Here is an 18,639-nt window from a genome sequence, read left to right as displayed (position 1 = left end):
CTACCGCTATCCACTAACCCTAAGCCATACCCTTATCCTAACTCTAGCCCTAAACGCAACCCTTACCCGAATTCTAAACGAACCCTAACCTTAGCAAATAATTGCTTATAAACAGATCGTTGGTTGAAAGTACGCGTGTCTGTAAATAATTTATTTGGAACGAACCAAATAGTGTGACCTGGAACTCTATTTCTGTTTAACAACTGTACATTTATTTCAGATACCGCTTTTCATTAAAGATAATCTCAAATACTATTTAAAAATTAAACAAACGTAGGCTTCTGACACTAGCTGGTCTTGACTTCGGGTACCGTCTTCCACAGCTGACGGTGTTGAGGCAGTTCAGAAAGGTAGTAGTAGCGGGGGGAGCTTCGATGGTACAGGGAGGGAGAAGCGTCCGTCGCGTAGACGGGCCCGGAGCTCTTCGTCGGGCACCGTCACCGTATCCTCCTCCTCGTGTGGATAATCAACAACCGAAGGTGTGGCCATTAGCAAAATGTTAATATGTCGTCCTCAAATACTTGTAATTGATTGTAGAATATCGAGTAAACTAGGGTCAACACCCTCACTGTTTATGCACTCAAAATAGATCGTGCTAAAACCATGTCCCGCGTTTTTCCTTACCTGGGAATTTGTTTATTCTTCCTAGCTCTCCAGTTCAGTGCTTCTTCATTCAGTTATTTGTCAGAAAACAATTAATACATCTTTTTTCTTTACCATGTTGCACAATCAACATAATTCTGTAAGATTTTTAGCCTACTTAAAAGGGAGCTCTTGGCTCTCCGTGTCTATATTCCCTCTTATATGATACTATAGTGGTGTATTTAACCTGCCAGCTCTGCAAAGGATGGTTAAAGAATGATACCACCCTGACAATTGCATGTGTAGCCTAGCCCCCAAAAAATAGATACATGGGGGAGTAGACAGGTTTTAAATGCAAACTTCTGTCCCTTCTTAGGTGTTCTGGTAGAAGTGACATTGATTGTTGTTAATGGCAAAATCTAGAACTCAGAAGTCGAGAATCTAGAACACACAAGACACATTGGTTTATCATACTTTATTTTGTAGGGGAACCACAGGTAGTTTAAAATGTTATACAGAGCTGTACATAGGAGAGCAGTATTCACAGAAATTATAGCCATGTCTTCTCCTAAAGCTTAAATACTTTTCTTTAATTCTCTATAATAATTTTTATAATGATACAATACAAGCTTGTGTAACTGGTCCTGCAGCTTTTTCGATATGTTGTCAATGATGTCTTTGTTGTTGTATTTGTTTACGTTGTCGTGGTTGTCATTTGTTTCTTTCCAAAAAAGGAAAATGAAAAGAGTTATGATATCCACAACATGTAACAGGCACTGACTGCCAGCCTGCGTGTGATGGTGTATGAGCACTCCCAATTTACTCACAAAAGAGAGAGACGGAAAGAGAGAGCGATGGATAGAAAGTGACAGAGAGAGAGATATGTGCCCCTTTGAATACTTCAGAAATGCTTCCTTCCTTCCTTCCTTCCTTGAAGTAATCACTGATCTGATTGGGTCGGTCAGACTAATAAGACCTTGCTTTCACCCGTCCAATCACCAATGGATCTGTGACTACCTGAAAGAAACAAGGAAGGAAGGCTGCATCTCTTCAGTATGCGAACAGAGCCAGATAAGCTCGATGTTAGAGGTCAGTATCAATTGGAGAACGGGCATCAGTTCATACTGAGGTTTCTGGGGGGGGGGGGGTTGGATGTTGGATTTCGGACCCCCTGGGTGCGACCCCATCTGCCGCTGCCCTGACCCCCGAGGGGGGGGGGTCACTTCCAGAGCTGGTTGCTGAGGGTCTGACCGGAGGGTGCGGCAGCCCAGCCTCCCATGGTGGAGGCAGGCTGACCGAAGGCCATGGCCCCCCCGGCACTGTTCAGACTCATCCCTGACATCTGCTGGTTCATCTGGGGAAGACAGTAGGAGAGATGAATAGTAAGGTGTCAGGGTCAGGGAAACACAATATTGCCTGTTACTAAATTAAGCCCTGACCCCAATGCCTTTATATAGATCTGAGAAAATGTGATAGTTAGGTAATGTTACCATATTGCCATACCTAAGTCAACTCCCAAAGACACTTGATATTGTATTCTTATAAAACCATCTTATACTTCAAATGCAAAAGTTTACCCCCAGGGGAAAATCCCCAATATGCCAAAGAACGTGACATTAAAAGAACTAACATACCTGTCCCATGTTCCAGTGGCCCTGCTGCCCAGGCTGGACGGCATACATCCCCTGCATGCCCTGAGCAGGCACCATACCCGCGGGAATTCCCCCCTGTGGTACCCCCATCATCCTCGGGGCCATGCCAACCATCCCGGCCGCGGGCGCTTGTCCCATGAAACCGTTGGGCATCGTCATGCCAACCATCATACCTGTGTTGGGTCCCATCATGGCAGCTCCGTTCTGAGCCATCATGGCACCCATGACGGTGGTGGGGGGCATGCCAGTGCCCATGCCAGGGAAGGCCTGGTAGCCAGCAGGGACCTGCTGCTGGGGGATGCCTACTGGAAACTGCATCTGGGCGTGGTTCATGTATATACCAGCTGGAAGGGAGAAAGACAGGAGAAATACAGTTTAAGTTTGAGTTTCTTTCAAAATCTAATTTTCTTTTAGCCTTTTTGACTGCTTGCCATAGATATACTGAGAGTGGGAAAGTGACTGAACAACTTGGTTGGTGACTTGCTTCTGTAGAAGTGTTTGGTATTTACCAGCATGTATTTATATAGCCCAGAGCCAGTTGGAGACCATTTCTAACCTCTGTGTTATTGGTTGGTGTGTGTGTGTGTGTCATGACTCTCCTGGTCAAGGATCCAAGGCCTCAGACCACAGGAGAGGAGAGGGGGGCTGGGCCGGTTATGACACCTCACGTCAATCGTAAATCTTATGCAGCAGAGAACCCTCTCCTGCTGTTCAGTACCAACCAAAGGAATGCGTCTGTTCTCCAGATTATTTTTGCAGCCAAAACTACAACACCCAAAAAATGAATATTGGAACAATATTTCTAAGACAGGAATGTTAAGAATGGTCAGTGGGGATCTAAAAAATAATAATGTCATGTTGGTTTTCATTTCATGATGTTTTTAAAAACTGTATGAACCAAATACTGTACCTTAGGAAGGAAACCACCCTTCGGCTGTTAACCTTTTTGGGATAGGGGACAGCATTTTCACTTTTGGATGAATAGTGTGCCCAGAGTGAACTGCCTCCTACTCTGTCCCAGATGCTAATATATGCATATTATTAGTAGTATTTGATAGAAAACACTCTGAAGTTTTTAAAACTGTTTGAATGATGTCTGTGAGTATAACAGAACTCATATGGTAGGAAAAAACCTGAGAGAAAATCCAACAGGGAAGCGGGAAATCTGAGTTTTGTAGTTTTTCAACTACAATGTTTTACTTCCCAAGGCTTCCACTAGCTGTCAACAGTATTTAGAACCTGTTTTGAGGATTCAACTCTAAAGGAGGGGCTCATAAGGGCTCTTTGAGAGTGGTCTGGCAGAGTGCCACAGCCTCTGTCTGGCCCGCTCACGTGAAAGGTAGCTACTTTCCACTTCATTTGTACAGACAAAGGAATTGTCCGGTTGGAACATTAATGAAGTTTTATGTTAAACACATCCTAAAGATGGATTCCATACTTAGTTTGGCATGTTTCTACGGACTGTAACATAACTTTTTGAACTTTTTGTCCGACGTTCAGGCGCGACCTGAACACGCTTTTGGATTAGTTTACTAAACGCCCTAACAAAATAAGATAACTGATGGACATGATCAAACAAATCAAACAATTATGGTGGATCTGGGATTCCTGGGAGTGCATTCTGATGAAGATCAAAGGTAAATTAATATTTCAAATGCTATTTCTGAGTAATGTTGACAACCCAATATGGCAAGTATCTTTTTGGCTGCTTTGTTGTCTGAGTGCTGTACTCAGATTATTGCATGGTTTGCTTTCTCCATAAAGTTTTTTTGAAATATGACACAGCGGTTGCATTAAGGAGAAGTTTACCTAAAGTCCCATGTATAATAGTTGTACCTTTGTCAATGTTTATTATGAGTATTTCTGTAAATTGATGTGGCTCTCTGCACAATCACCGCATGTTTTAGAACTACTGAACGTAACGCGCCAATGTCAACTCAGATTTTTTATATAAATATGAACTTCAAACAAAACATACATGTATTGTGTAATATGAAGTCCTATAAGTGTCATCTGATGAAGATCAAAGGTTAGTGATTCCTTTTATCTCTATTTCTGCTTTTTGTGACACTGTGGCTGGAGTAACGAGAAGTTTATCTTTAAAATGGTGTAAAATACTTGTATGCTTGAGGAATTTTAATTATGAGATTTTTGAATTTGGCGCCCTGCACATTCACTGGCTGTTGCGGGGTCCTAGACAATCCTAGACAGGTTAAGTTTGCATCCAATATGATGTTAATACAATATGAAAAACGATTACTCTTTTTTTGTTAAGATATGAATGTGATTTTAGTTTTCTAATGAGATCATACTTTTCATGTCCGTTGCACACACCCTGAATGAGGTCAGACGAACGTGTCAGTGTGATGGAACTGCCCTTTCCAACCAGAGTGCTTAAAAGGACTCGCTAAAAACTAACATATTCAGACCAGCAGACATGAAGCGTGAGCTAAACATTACAAATGGCTGGAAACACTGAAACTCAACACGAGTTGAAGAAGATAAACTCACTAGACCAAAACATTGACAGTTTGCAACTGTGCATGTAAAAGGATCTAGAACTTTGACCATCTACCAGAGAAAGGAATGAGAGGATCCCATCTCAGACAATCATTGGTGCATCTGAAGATCTGTTCAGAAGAAACACTCCACTCCAAGCCAGTACAACTACAAGGATATTGTGAAATCTGGTGGACAATCAGAGCCTTACACCCATCAAGCCATTCCCCATAGAATGATTGATTGGTTTCAACAGAGAGACAATGGCCAAAGACATCTAACTTACATGTAAATACATTGCATTTCTTACCCAAACGGGCAGCAGTTCGTGTACAAGGTATAGGATCAATGTGAGAACAGTCCTAGAATGTATCCACAATAAATGTCCCTTTCTCTATCCCTCTCTTTTCCACCCCCTCTCTATTGTGTAACAAGCCATCATATCTTGTCAGTCCACTAGAGACTTTTTGTCTCGTGTAAATGTGTATTCTGTGTTATTATTTACCTAGTTAGTAAATAAATAATTAAATGCATTTGTGTAGAACTGAATAATCAAAAAAGGCTGGGGTTCTTACGGATTCGAGAAGTCTGCAATGTTCAGAATGAGACTGATATGAGGTAATGATTAATAAATTACTGTTATCGATATATCTTATATATTTCTTCTAGAGTTTAATTGGGGAGATGGTAACTCATTAAACAACTTCTTCCGTGGTGCCCCATATTCCTAATGCGTTAATTGTTACATGATTAATTTAATCGAGTAACAATTAAACATAGTTGATTCGATAAATAACATTCATCACATTAATCAAAGTCACATCACGATGTGTGCACATGTCCACGCTTATTTATGACAAGGCTCTACAGTGCAACCATTTTACTCGCATATGCGCCTAAATATTTAGTTGTACGACCTGGGATTTTAATTAAGAAGCACAAGTTCTGATGATAATTGTTGAAATGATTACTTCACTGTACCGCAGCCCTGGAGTGCCATGGTGGATACACTGAGTGCAGATTCATGACCGTCATGCTTGCACCATTACTACAAAGAAAACATCTTGTTACCTCAAATATTTGTCATTGTTTTGGCATTTCTTTGGCTGCTGCTACACGTGCTCCTTGTAAAATAGCCCTGCATGAGTGTACATACTGTGCATGCGTCAGGCTTGTGTCTGTACTTCTCCTTACCAGGCTGGGCCTGCTGGTGCTGGGGCATCTGAGGCATACTGGTGTTCCCATACAGGGACAGGATGGAGTCCTTGGAGAGGGGTTTCTTGGCCCCGGTGTCCTCCCCCTTAATGCCCCCTCCACCACCAGTCTCACTGAACAGGTCCAGGTCTCCCTGGGCAGAGCCAGAGGATGGGGTTGCTGCTGGGGGTTGTGTTGGGGTGCTGGCTGGGGTACTGGAGCTAGCCTGGAAGAAGGTAGCAAAAACTGTAAGAAAGACGTAATAAAAGTAGCTAACCCTATTCAGTGTGTTGGGTCTCTTGCTCTTCAAACGTCTCTCACGCTAGCATGCATTGGCCTGCATGGATGTGTGTGAGACAATGGGTAAACAGCAAATTACTCACTGCATTGCAAGCACAATGCTCCACCAAGTGAGCCCTCATTCAGATGTAGATGTACAAGGTAATATGTGTGCATGTAAATATAGAAGTTCAGTATGCGTCTTCATGTTTGTGGGGCTGCGTGTCTCCCTGGACCAGGGAAGTGGTGAGGTCATCAGATTGTGTTACCTGAGAGAAGTGAGCAGCAGCATTAGATGAGGGGAGGGGGTTGGACACCATGGGGCCAAAGATATCCAAGTCGCTGCTTGTTGTGCTAGCAGCACTACCGTTGTTAGCAGGGGCAGGTGTTGGTGCATCTAGAGAAATGGGGGAGACAGAGAGAGCAACATAGAAGGGTTAAAACAGATGTGTAAAACAGGTTATACAGGGGATTAAAAAAATGTACATAAGATCAATGTGTGTATTGTTCAAGACTCAGCATTTCTGAATAACTGACTGGTTTACTACATTTGACATTTGAGTCATTTAGCAGACGCTCTTATCCAGAGCAACATACAGGAGCAATTAGGTTTAAGTGCCTTGCTCAAGGGCGCATCGACAAATTTCACCTAGTTTGCTCTTAACTGCTAGGCTACCACCCATGGCCGTATGCATCAAGGCCAAGCAGGGTCACATTCAATAGGCACAAAATGAAAGAAAACGGGATGAAACTAGGAAGGACTATCTGAACTTGTCCAATAAGAAACTCATTTTCGTTTTGGAAAACTGATTGGTTTAATCTTACCAAGGCCAAGTAGGTTGACAGGAGGTTCTGCTGTCTTCACAGGACTGGCTTTGGGGGCATGGCGGGTCTCTTCCCTCTTCAGGGGTTGAGTCCAAGAGAAAAGGCATAATGATTGTGAAAAAATAATAATGTAGTCTTGGAAGTAGTAATGAAGTTGATGTGTTAAGCATCTCAGACTAATGGCTAAATATGCAGGGCTTCGGTTGAGCATAGGTTTAGTTCATAATGAAAGCAAAGATCTTGAGGAGGTGTACTTCAGATAAGACATGCAAGGGATATTTCAAACCCTCAGCAGTCTTAGAGGTCAAAGGTTAGGTGCAGCCTTGGGTTACTTGACCACATTCAATGCTTTGTCTAGGAACCAACATGCCGGGAGCTTGATGCCCAGCATTTTAACCCTAAACCCAAAGATGGTCTATTTTTAACCATGCCATCAATGTATCAACACGTCAAAGTAAGTACACAGTGAGACACACCACAACAAATCAGTTTGCTGGACATGGTGACCATAAAGATTTGTAAATTGATGATTAGTTGTATTAAGTACTGGTATAATGTCAGACCTGTTAACTGTAATGTTTTTCATACAGTTTGCCATACTAGACTGTTAAAGGGCAATTCCACCACTTTTCAACCTCCTTTTTATTATCTCCAGCACAATACCGGTGTCGACGTGTGAAAACCATGCATTTGGTTAAAAAGTTTAAAAGTTCTACGTCAAAAACACTAGGAGATTGGTGACATAGGGAGCAAGAAAATACTCTCCCTCTGGCAAAAATAAATAAATCAGTATTTCTTGATTTTAAATCCTGCCCTGTAATGTTACAAGGAAGCAATCTTTTTAACCACAGATCATAGAAACACGCCGTTTTCACATATGTAGACAATGGTATGGTGCTGGAAAATGAATATGAGTTTGAAAAGCGGCAGAATTGCCCTTAAGTCTGCTTCCAGTAAACCACTAAAACCTGACCGCTATAGCATGGAGTGTCATGATGAGTGGAACTGTTATAAACAAAATACACATATCATTCTGACTGCACATCTCAAAAGAGACAAACAGGGTGTACAGTGTGATTGCCGAAAAAAGGAATATGGGTTGGGTTGAGACAGATATCTTATATAAGGAGTCTATAGATGTATCCATTCAAAACCACCGTACTTTGGCATTGTATGACAGCTTGGTTCCTCTATCAGTTTCCTTCTCTCTCTTGCTCTCCTTGTCTTTTGGCTGTAGAGGAATCATCATAAGAGGAAATTAGAAAGAAAGAAAATGGAGGAAGAGAGATAAAGGCCTAATCTCGTTTGAATAATGTTCCAAAATGGTTAGGACATAAGCACAATAAAACAGTACCCCAGCAGCAACATAACCACCTGTGGAAATACATGCTAGCAGCCAGTCATTGCGCTAATGCTAGTTAGCATTAGCTAGTAAAACTACCCCCAACTTCCTTCATACCGGACCCAGAGACAAATGGATACAAATGGTATCCAATAGTTAATCTGACTTTAGGGAAGTACATAAAGGGCCTCATTGCCATAGCCCCCAAGTATCCCTTTAACCTAACACATAACAAGCAACACTTTGGAGAGTCTACATACAAATAAGACAAGATAAGTAACACATTTTAGTGTGGCATCAGAGGTGAGATCCATACGCTGTGTCCATTGGTCACATTTTTGCTGTAGTATTTCTTCTTCTCATACTTGTCCCTGATGAAGAACTCCACTGCTCTGGGGTCAGGGGTTAAGGGGGAAAAGGTAGCAATATTATAAAGGGGTAAGTACATGTGTTATGGGAAGCTTTTTGGGAACTGCAGTGTGTGAGTGAGTGTAGTTGTAAGGATACTGGTCTGTCTGAGGCCTTCTGTAGTTGTCTGGAAGGTTGGCCTCATAAAGCTGCCTGGACTTGGAGTTGCCCATATCTACTATGCTCTGTTAGAGAAGAGAAGGAGAGATGGGGGGAAAGAGGGTGGGAGAAAGAGAAAGAGGAGCACAGAGATAGAGAGAAAGAGGGGTGTAGGGTGGATAGTGAAACAGCAGGGGGGACATGATAAGTATGGGTTAAAAAAAGTGGCAACTTTGTATTCAACCAGTAGGATATACAAGAAAGAGAAGTGTCTGTGTCAATAAATATAGGTGAATACATGACACTTCTGATTTAGGAATATTGTAAATCCTGGACATTGGCTAATTACCTGTATTTGTGCTGCTGTCCATTGGTCCAGATTGACAGATTTGACCCGTGATATGTGAACCCCAAGGTTCCTGTGGATGCCAGCACATCGGATACAGATAAACACTCCCAGGTTCCATGATGCCCATCTTGGACCTGGCAGGCAGAGACAGGGTCATACTCATTAGTGCACCGGTTCAGTCTGTTCTCTTCTGTTAGGTGTCTAATGAACACGGCCCAGGTAAGGGAAGATTCAACTTATCAGAACATGTCTGTACCTGTGGTGCAGGTGTCACAATAGGACTTCAGATAGGCAGGCCTTCCCTGTGCATTCTTTTAGAGTGACATGTTTTGACATTTAGGGATAATTTCCCAGTGGTGACTTTCATGGTGCAGGGGTGTCGAAACTTGCATTTACTTGTATGACTAAAGTTTGGATCATGGTTCAAGGTGCGGTGGGAGACAAAATGCTACCTAGCATAACTATGCTATAGCCTAGAAGCTACCGGATAAATGCTAAAGAGGAAGGAAGGTGTCAGCAGACTAACTGCTACTTACAGTTAGCATAGCTAGCTAACAACTCAATCGGAGTCTGGCTGGCGAATAACTGAAACAGTTATATAATATCAAATGACATTTAACGAAGTTCACATTGTGTTATATAGTTACCTTTCGCCTCACAATCGGCGCAGTATTTGTTGTCGTCCTCTCTCAGCATTTTGGACAGAATGGCCTGATGCTGCTCGTTGAGTTTCAGGGCCTTCTCTCTCTCTGATCGGGTCGTCATCTTTGCTGATGTTCTATTTGTTCTTTCAATGAAACTGTTTTCTACCTTGAATGTTCGTGATTTTTTAAAACTTTATGATTTAAGACCATAATCAGACAAATGAACGCCTTCGAGAGAAGTGTAAAAACACCCGGAACCGAAATTTGCTCTCCGCCCACAAGAATTTGCGGGAGGCGGGTGGACATACCTAAACGGCTCTCGGGATTGGATGCTGGAGATGACGTATTCTGCTGACGCATGTCAGGGCTTCTTGACAATTTGTGTGCATTTTTCAACGTTTAATAATGTGTTGTAGGTACAGGTTATCGGTCCTTGAATTTCTGTAGGTATTTGCAAAAATATTATAAAATTTCTTATTTACTTGAGTTTAAATTAACTGCTGTGAATCATGTACTGATGTATCAAGATGTTTTCTCTTCTTTGGATTAGAACAAAGTGCTACAGTGAATGACGAATGTCTATTTTTTATTATGATTTTTAATTTTGTTAAGAACAAATCTAGCATACATTGATAAATTGTTATGTATATATTTCCATGTAAGGTTTCACCAAAGTATGCAAATTGTGTTCCGGTAGCCAGAGAGCAACATGCATAGATATTTAACATGTAAAAAAAAACATTCAAAAAGGTTAACCAATTATGAAACATACAGGAAATAACATTATAAACCAGTGACCTATCTCAATACATACTCATGATATTCCCATACACCTAGCCTAGTCCCAGATCTGTTTGTACTGTATAACCAACGCATATGACCGATGGCATGACAATGAGACGGCAAGACAGCACAAACATCTGGGACCAGGCTGCTATACACGCTGACAAAACTAGAACCAAGATGTCTGACCAGTTACTGTTAATAAAAGGTTTCCAGGCGGATCTTGAAACAGTCCTCTGGGTGTCTCTGTGCAATGCCGTGGCGCAGCAGCATCTCTGTGTACGGGGGCCAGAACGTCTCGTCTATCGATACGTAGGGATCGTGAGGCGTCTCCAGAGTCGTGTTCATCAGCAGCTGCACATTTTAACAATGGAATATAAGGTTTAAGGTTATTACTTATGTTGTTGTTCAATTGGAGAAAGAGGTGAGTAGGGATGTTTTTAGGTCGTTTGTTGTACTGTGATCAAATTGATCTACATTAAAAAGATGTGAGGGTAATGTAAGTGTAAAATATAGTCATAGGGTCATAAAAAGCTAGACTATAAAGCTGCTACTGGTTCAAGCATGTAGTAATAAAGTAATACAAAATTAAACCAGAGCACCGGGTTGAATAATAAAACAAACAATGCATGCGAACAGAGACTTACCTCCAGGACTTCATTGAGTGAAATTAGATTCTCGTTCAGCTCTTGAGGAATGTTCTGAAAACAAAAATGATAGCATCTAGGCTGGTCCCAGATCTGTTTGTGCTCTCTTGCCCAACAAAACACAAAGGTTAGCTACACAGCACAAACAGATCTGAGACCAAACTAGATGCAACTGTAAAAAAACAATGTGTGACCATTGAGGAACCCCTCCATCAGAGCCACATAATACATCACTAAGACTCCCACCTTTTCCTTCTTGTCAGCGTTGGTCTCCTGTGTAGGAAGTGGGAAGTGTTCCGCCAGTACGTCTGCCAGGGTCTCCATCAGTCTGTTCTGGTAATCCTTCATCTTCTGGATCTTCTTCTTGGTGTCCTGCAACACACTGAACAGCAGCAGCAATACATCCATATTAAACTCAGGGTAGTTGTCAATGTGTTGGTTTGTGTGTCATTTTCTATTATTCAGGATCATATTCATTAGGCAGGAAACCGATGAAATCGCTATAAAACATAGTGAAACGGGGAGGTACAATCTGAACTTGTTCAATAAAAATAAATTGTTTTTGTTAAGCCTTGTAAAAACTTAATTTACAGTGTGCCCTAACAAGCATGACCCAGTTGTTGTACCTTAACTGTGTTCAGATAACCTTTTGTTTTCCAGTCGCTGTTTGACCACATGTTCAGTGCCTGCCCTCAAAACTTCCTTCTTTTTCTCCAACCACTTCTGTTCACTGAAACAGGAACACATATGTATATTGTGAAATCTAGTGTCTCCATATCAACATTCAAAGGGTTGGAGATTTAGAATAACAATCACATTCAAAGAAAACCTTTTTAAAGTCTCTCTCAGTGTGTCTCTCTTGGCTTGTGAGCAAGAGAGGACCAACTCCAGTTGTGAATTCAGCTTCTGTAACTGTGGAAGTAGTTGAGAACAGTTTTTTTTTTTTATGAATGTGTTATACATGAATATGGTTACTTTTCATAAGCATAAGGCTCTGTATAACTTTAAAATAGCTGATATCTGAAATGTCTACAGAACCAGTGAAATGTTTAGACACACTGACTCAAGTTTATTTTTAATTTTTTACTATATTCTACAATGTAGAATAACAGTAAAGGCATCAAAACTATGAAATATCACATGTGGAATCATGTGGTAAGCAAAAAAAAAAAACAAGTGTTAAACAAATCAAAATATATTTTAATATTTCAGATTCTTCAAAGCAGCCACCCTTTGCCTTAATGACAGCTTTGCACACTTTTGGCACTCTCTCAAAAAGATTCATGAGGTAGTCACCTGGAATGCATTTCAATTAACAGGTGTGGCTTGTTAAAAAGTTTATTTGTGGAATTTCTTTCCTTCTTAATGTGTTTGAAGAACATGGCTGAGGTTTTACATTATCCCAACCAATTGTGCTATTTTGTTAGTTGTTTTTTTATAACTTATTTTATTTTAACTTATTTTGTACATAATGTTGCTGCTACCATCTGTTAAGACCAAAAATAACTTCTGGACATCAGAACAGCGATTACTCACCGCGGACTGGAAGAAACTTTTTCCTTTAACGAGTCCGACGAGAAGCATATACTGCATCACTGGAACAGGCCCAGATCCCTGTAATTTGCTTGAAGAAAAGACAGGAAAAGGGGCTGCAGATCGGGCAACCTTCTGAGAATTCGTAGGTGAGCGAGTAAACTCCCACTGCCATCAGTTTGTTTTGCTAACGTGCAATCATTGGAAAAATAAAATTGATGACCTACGATTAAGATTATCCTGCCAACGGACATTAACTGTAATATCTTATGTTTCACCGAGACGTGACTGAACGATGATACAGATAATATAGAGCTGGTGGGATTTTCTATGCCCCCGGCATAACAGAGAAGCTACGTCTTGTAAGACGAGGGGTGGGGGTGTCTCTATTTGTCAATAACAGCTGGTGCGCGAAGTCTAATATTAGAAGTCTTGAGGTATTACTCACCTGAGGTAGAGTACCTTATGATAAGCTGTAGACCACTATCAACCAAGAGTTCTCCTCTATATTATTCGTAGCAGTCTATTTAGCACCACATAACGAAGCTGGCACTAAGACCGCTCTCAACCAACTATAAGGCCATAAGCAAAGAAGAAAATGCTCACCCAGAAGCGGCACTCCTAGTGGCCGGGGACTTTAATGCAGGCAAACTTAAATCAGTTTCACCAAATTTTTACTAGCATGTCACATGTGCAACCCAAAAAAAAAAAAAAACCTAGACCATCTTCACTCCACACACGCAGAGATGCATACAAAGCTCTCCCCCACCCTCTATTTGGAAAATCTGACCATAATACTATCCTACTGATTCCTACTTACAAGCAAAAACTAAAGCAGGAAGTACCAGTGACTCGCTCAATATGAAAGTGGTCAGATGACACGGATGCAACACTACAGGACTCTTTTGCTAGCACAGACTGGAATATGTTCCGGGATTCATCCAATGGCATTGAGGAATACACCACCTCAGTCACTGGCTTCATCAATAAGTGCATTGACGACATCGTCCCCACAGTGACCGTACGCACATATCCCAACCAGAAGCCACGGATTACAGGCTACATCCACATCGAGCTAAAGGCTAGAGCTGAGCTGGCGCTGGAAAACCAGACGTGAGCTGCCCAGTGACGCGAGCCTACCAGACGAGCTAAATGCCTTTATGCTCACTTTGAGGCAAGCAACACCGAAGCATGTACAAGAGCACCAGCTGGACTGGATCTCGGTAGCCGATGTGAACAAAACCTTTAAAAACAGGTCAACATTCACAAAGCCGCTGGGCCAGGCGGATTACCAGGACGCGAGTGCTACGGGTCGGTAGTCATTTAGGCAGGTTACCTTAGTGTCCTTGGGCACAGGCACTATGGTGTTCTCCTTAAAACATGTTGGTATTACAGACTCGGACAAGGAGAGGTTGAAAATGTCAGTGAAGACACTTGCCAGTTGTTCAGCGCATGCTCAGCGTACACATCCTGGTAATCCGGCTTGTGAATGTTGACCGGTTTAAAGGTCTTACTCACATCGGCTGCAGAGAGTGATCACACAGATCGCCCGGAACAGCTGATGCTCTCATGCATGTTTCAGTGTTACTTGCCTATAAGCAGGCATAGAAGTTATTTAGCTCGTCTGGTAGGCTCGTGTCTCCGGGCAGCTCTTGGCTGTGCTTCCTTTTTGTAGTCTAATAGTTTGCAAGCCCTGCCACATCCGACAGGTGTCGGAGCCGGTGTAGTACAATTCGATCTTAGTCCTGTATTGATGCTTTGCCTGTTTGATGGTTTGTCGGAGGACATAGCAGGATTTCTTATAAGCTTCCAGGTTAGAGTCCCACTTTTTGAAAGCGGCAGCTCTACCCATTAGCTCAGTGCGAATGTTGCCTGTAATCCATGGCTTCTGGTTGGTGTATGTACGTACAGTCACTGTGGGGACGACGTCCTCGATGCACTTATTGATAAAGCCATTGACTGATGTGGTGTACTCCTCAATATCATCGGAAGAATCCCGGAACATATTCCAGTCTGTGCTAGCAAAACAGAAGACCTGGACTCACAATCACCCAACCTCATTCCAATTGAGATGGTTTGGGATCAGTTGGACGGCAGAGTGAAGGAAAAGCAGCCAACAAGTGCTCAGCATATTTGGGAACTCATTCAAGACTGTTGGAAAAGCATTCCAGGTGACTACCTCGTGAAGCTTGTTGAGAAAATGGCAAGAGTGCAATGCTGTCATCAAGGCTACTTGATGAAGAATGTCAAATATAACATTTTCTATTTGTTTAACACTTTATTTCATAGTTTTGATTTATTCACATTCTACAATGTAGAAAATATTAAAAATAAATAAACCCTTGAATGAGTAGGTGTCATGTTGACTGGTACTGTAGATTAAAGGTAACTGCATCAAAATATGTATTTTTTATTTTCCAACAATAACTACTACTGTGGAAGGACAACATCCACATGTGAATTTACCTCCTCTGCTCCAACGACAAGTAACACCTCAGGATTTGTGGACAACACTGTGGACAGAAAGTAAACCACCTTCTGATGGTACATATCATGCCTAAGTCATACAGTATAAGTACAATCAATTAGTTATAAAGGAATGATGTTCAGAGTAGAAACCAGACACGCACGTTCTGGCCGTCTTGTCTGCCACTGCTTCAGCTCAGCTGCTACAGCCGTCAATCTATTCACAGACTGTTGGACATAACAGATATGCAGCAGATAAGGCAAGCCAATGTAAAAAGTACATGCATCACACATACTAATGCTTTCATTCAGCTATAGGGAAATAGGGCCATCTCTGACCTGTTCTTGTGGGTTTTCATCAGAGTCTGGCTCTGCGAGAATGATCTCGTTCTGAAGCTGAACAAGCAGAATATTACATTTTAACATTAACACAATAACATCACATCATCCAAAGTTGTCTGTGCAGGACCGAGCTGTCATCGTAAACAGACCAGTACCATCTCTAGCTGGGCAAACTGCTCTTCACACTCGTTAAACAGTTGTGCCTGTGCAGCTTCCGAGCACTCTGTGTAGAAAGGAATGGCAGGTGGTACTGGAGTATCCTGGACCTCTGACTCTGTGTCCAGTGGCTGTTCCTGTGACAAAAATGTCAGAATTATTAGGACATGCATGTTTAATGGATAAATTACTGTAATTTCAGTAAAGCTTAGAAAGGCTCAAATTTGGCTACCGTACTTACATTCTCCTGTTGCAACGTTACCTCGTTGGATCTCTGAAAACAAGGAATATACAATATTGTTATCAAGAAGTGGGTAACCGAGCTCTGGTCCACGCCCATGCATTGCATTGGATCTGCACTCTATAGCGTGGACCAGTCTGGCGGAACATTTTAAAAAGTCGTTTGAATCATGTTTTGGGAGGAAAATACACCAGGCGCATACAAAGAAATGTTCGTCAGCACTCTACCAACATCTTTACTTTGGTGAGTTACTAAAATACCTTGAAGTCATACTAGCAAGTCAGATTAAGTTAGCTAGATTAGTAAATTAGCCAGTTTCCTCATCAATTCTAGTGAAAATGTCAAAGTATTTTTTTAACGTAAAAGCAGGAGCTACCAAAACCTCAACGAACGTTAGCTAGCTAGCAAACGTTAGCAGTGGGTAAAGATGAGCATATCCGACTGAAAACAAGTTGTTATATCATTAAATCTACAAATAGGAGAACATTCGTCAATTGGAAATCGACTGTTTTTCACTTTGTCAAACAACGTGTCCACCTACCATATTTGAAATAGTTAGCTGGCTTGATTTTCTTAAAACGTATAATATTTCACTATATCATACAGCCACAGATAGATAACTTCACCGTCAACTTCACCGCTAGTTCCTTTTCAAAATACCGCCAGTATTGATGACGTACGTCTGGGCGGAAGTACTTCGTTTGAGAGCATTAGGTCAGCGTACTGATATGCATATCACTGAGAACGGCGCAATAAGGCAATCGTGTGTAACTGCAGCCCGCATTCGAGCCCCCATTAGTTATTGCATGAACGCAGTTGCACCCTTCTCAAATTAGGGCTCTTGGGGAATTTAAACCTTGAGCGATGCCTGACAGCCAGCACTGATTTACAGTCTGCGTGCCACCCCCAAAACTAGAGGAAATCGCAGCAGGGCTGCTTTGCAAGCTAGTCTTAGCCATCCTCTACATCACCTGGTGTCAAGGGAGGCCAAGAAGATCTTTAGGGGCCTCAGCCACCCGAGACTCTGCATGTTCACTCATGTCCACATAAAAATACATGTTGGAAGACTTGACGAGGTGACTGGCTTCTACCCCTGCAGTAGTTCTACTGCATGTAGGGATTCCTGTTAAAAAAAGTGAACCTATTCAGCAGCTCAGCAACTGGTAAACAATACACTATCAAACTGTTGCTTCACGTGCAGCTCATCTAAGGTCTTAAACCTGATCTCTTGTCCATGTAATATGTGGGCAGTATTTAAGAACTAAGAACGTTTATTATAGTACTCAAGACTTCTGTAAGGAGAAATGACCCCAAATCCCCTATTGCACGTAAATCTCCCCCCTGCCAGACTCCCCCACCCCCACTTCTAATTTTGTGGCTAGAGTCAAATACTCTCTGTGACACAGTCAAATACTTTCTATAGAACAAACTTCACGTCATAGGCAACCGAAATGAATAAGTTATGTATGTGGGTTATATTAAACATAGAGGAGGGAGTAAAATGTTGGCAAGCAATAAACATTTCAGAACAATTATGGCTGAATTATTATCTTTACACTTTCAAAAATACGAGTCGAATAAGACATGGGAGAGATTAAGAATTTTGGCAAAGAGATTTATTTCTAGACTAATACAAAATCAGTAGTGTATTCAGGTACGGGTGGGCGGCATCTTGCCGGGGGCGCTGAAGAGGGGGGTTCGTCCAGGGCGCCATACAAGCTAGAACCGCCACATACACTTCAATCAAATAGCCAAACCGAAAACTGCTTTCTGAAAACAAATACTTTCTGCTACTAAGATCAGTGAAATGTAGGCTAAGCTGAAAAGGGAGTGAAGAGCATAAATCTCAACTTGCAAGCAAGTTGCAGCAACGAAGAACGCAAAGGGGGGAGAGAATTCTGTCAGGGGGAGATTTTCGGCACAACACCTGTCACCCGGTCTCTTCCATGTCCTTCTGTGCTACACAGCAAATAAAACGTTCACGTAGGGGTGGTAATCTGGAACTTAGTCTTCTCCAGACAGAATGCAGGTGGATAATATATTTAAAAACTCTCCACCCATCAGGCATGAATTAAAAATGGTTATTGAAGTGTTTTCTGCAAAAGGTATATTGCCTGTTTTTGGTGTTCTGTTTCCTCATCTAGTGGTATTTCTAGCTCCCTTACAATCCTGTGTTATTTATTCTGAGGAAATGTTCACATGATATATGTAAAAGCAATCATTTATGAATCCTAGAGGAAGACCTGGTTCAGTCTACTTTCCAACAGACACTGGGAGACAAATTCACCTTTCAGCAGGACACTAACCTAAAACACAAGGCCAAGTTGACACGGGAGTTGCTTACCAAGATGACATTGAATGTTCCTGAGTGGCCTAGTTACAGTTTTGACTTAAATCGGCTTGAAAATACATGGCAAGACTTGAAAATGTCTGTCTAGCAATGATCAACAACCAACTTGACAGAGCTTGATACATTTATTAAAGAATAATGGGCAAATATTGTACAATCCAGGTGTGCAAAGCTCTTAGTTACCCAGAAAGATTTACAGCTGTAATCGCTGCCAACGGTGATTCTAACATGTTTTGACTCAGGGAACA

At 41.8% G+C, this 18,639-nt stretch overlaps 2 protein-coding genes across 2 annotated transcripts; both read right to left on the bottom strand.

Annotated features, from left to right (window-relative positions):
• Positions 1–1,042: 1,042 nt before the first annotated feature.
• On the bottom strand, positions 1,043–10,168 carry LOC124003663 (stromal membrane-associated protein 1-like). Its single transcript, XM_046312162.1, has 10 exons — positions 9,877–10,168; positions 9,230–9,363; positions 8,881–8,966; positions 8,690–8,765; positions 8,194–8,262; positions 7,032–7,107; positions 6,476–6,603; positions 5,928–6,153; positions 2,217–2,578; positions 1,043–1,936 (listed from the first exon to the last, which is right to left on the bottom strand). The coding sequence occupies exons 1-10, from the start codon at positions 9,992–9,994 to the stop codon at positions 1,802–1,804; spliced, it is 1,410 nt and encodes a 469-aa protein (XP_046168118.1). The 5' UTR covers positions 9,995–10,168; the 3' UTR covers positions 1,043–1,801.
• A 294-nt stretch (positions 10,169–10,462) lies between these two features.
• On the bottom strand, positions 10,463–16,688 carry LOC124003662 (centromere protein K-like). Its single transcript, XM_046312160.1, has 11 exons — positions 16,583–16,688; positions 16,042–16,074; positions 15,800–15,937; positions 15,642–15,698; positions 15,467–15,530; positions 15,303–15,349; positions 12,133–12,215; positions 11,935–12,033; positions 11,550–11,685; positions 11,304–11,357; positions 10,463–11,010 (listed from the first exon to the last, which is right to left on the bottom strand). The coding sequence occupies exons 1-11, from the start codon at positions 16,583–16,585 to the stop codon at positions 10,855–10,857; spliced, it is 870 nt and encodes a 289-aa protein (XP_046168116.1). The 5' UTR covers positions 16,586–16,688; the 3' UTR covers positions 10,463–10,854.
• Between the last annotated feature and the right edge of the window lie 1,951 nt (positions 16,689–18,639).

This window comes from Oncorhynchus gorbuscha, linkage group LG18 (assembly GCF_021184085.1).
Source record: "Oncorhynchus gorbuscha isolate QuinsamMale2020 ecotype Even-year linkage group LG18, OgorEven_v1.0, whole genome shotgun sequence".
Classification (NCBI taxonomy): Eukaryota; Metazoa; Chordata; class Actinopteri; order Salmoniformes; family Salmonidae; genus Oncorhynchus; species Oncorhynchus gorbuscha.
This window is presented reverse-complemented; position numbering and strand designations above follow the sequence as displayed.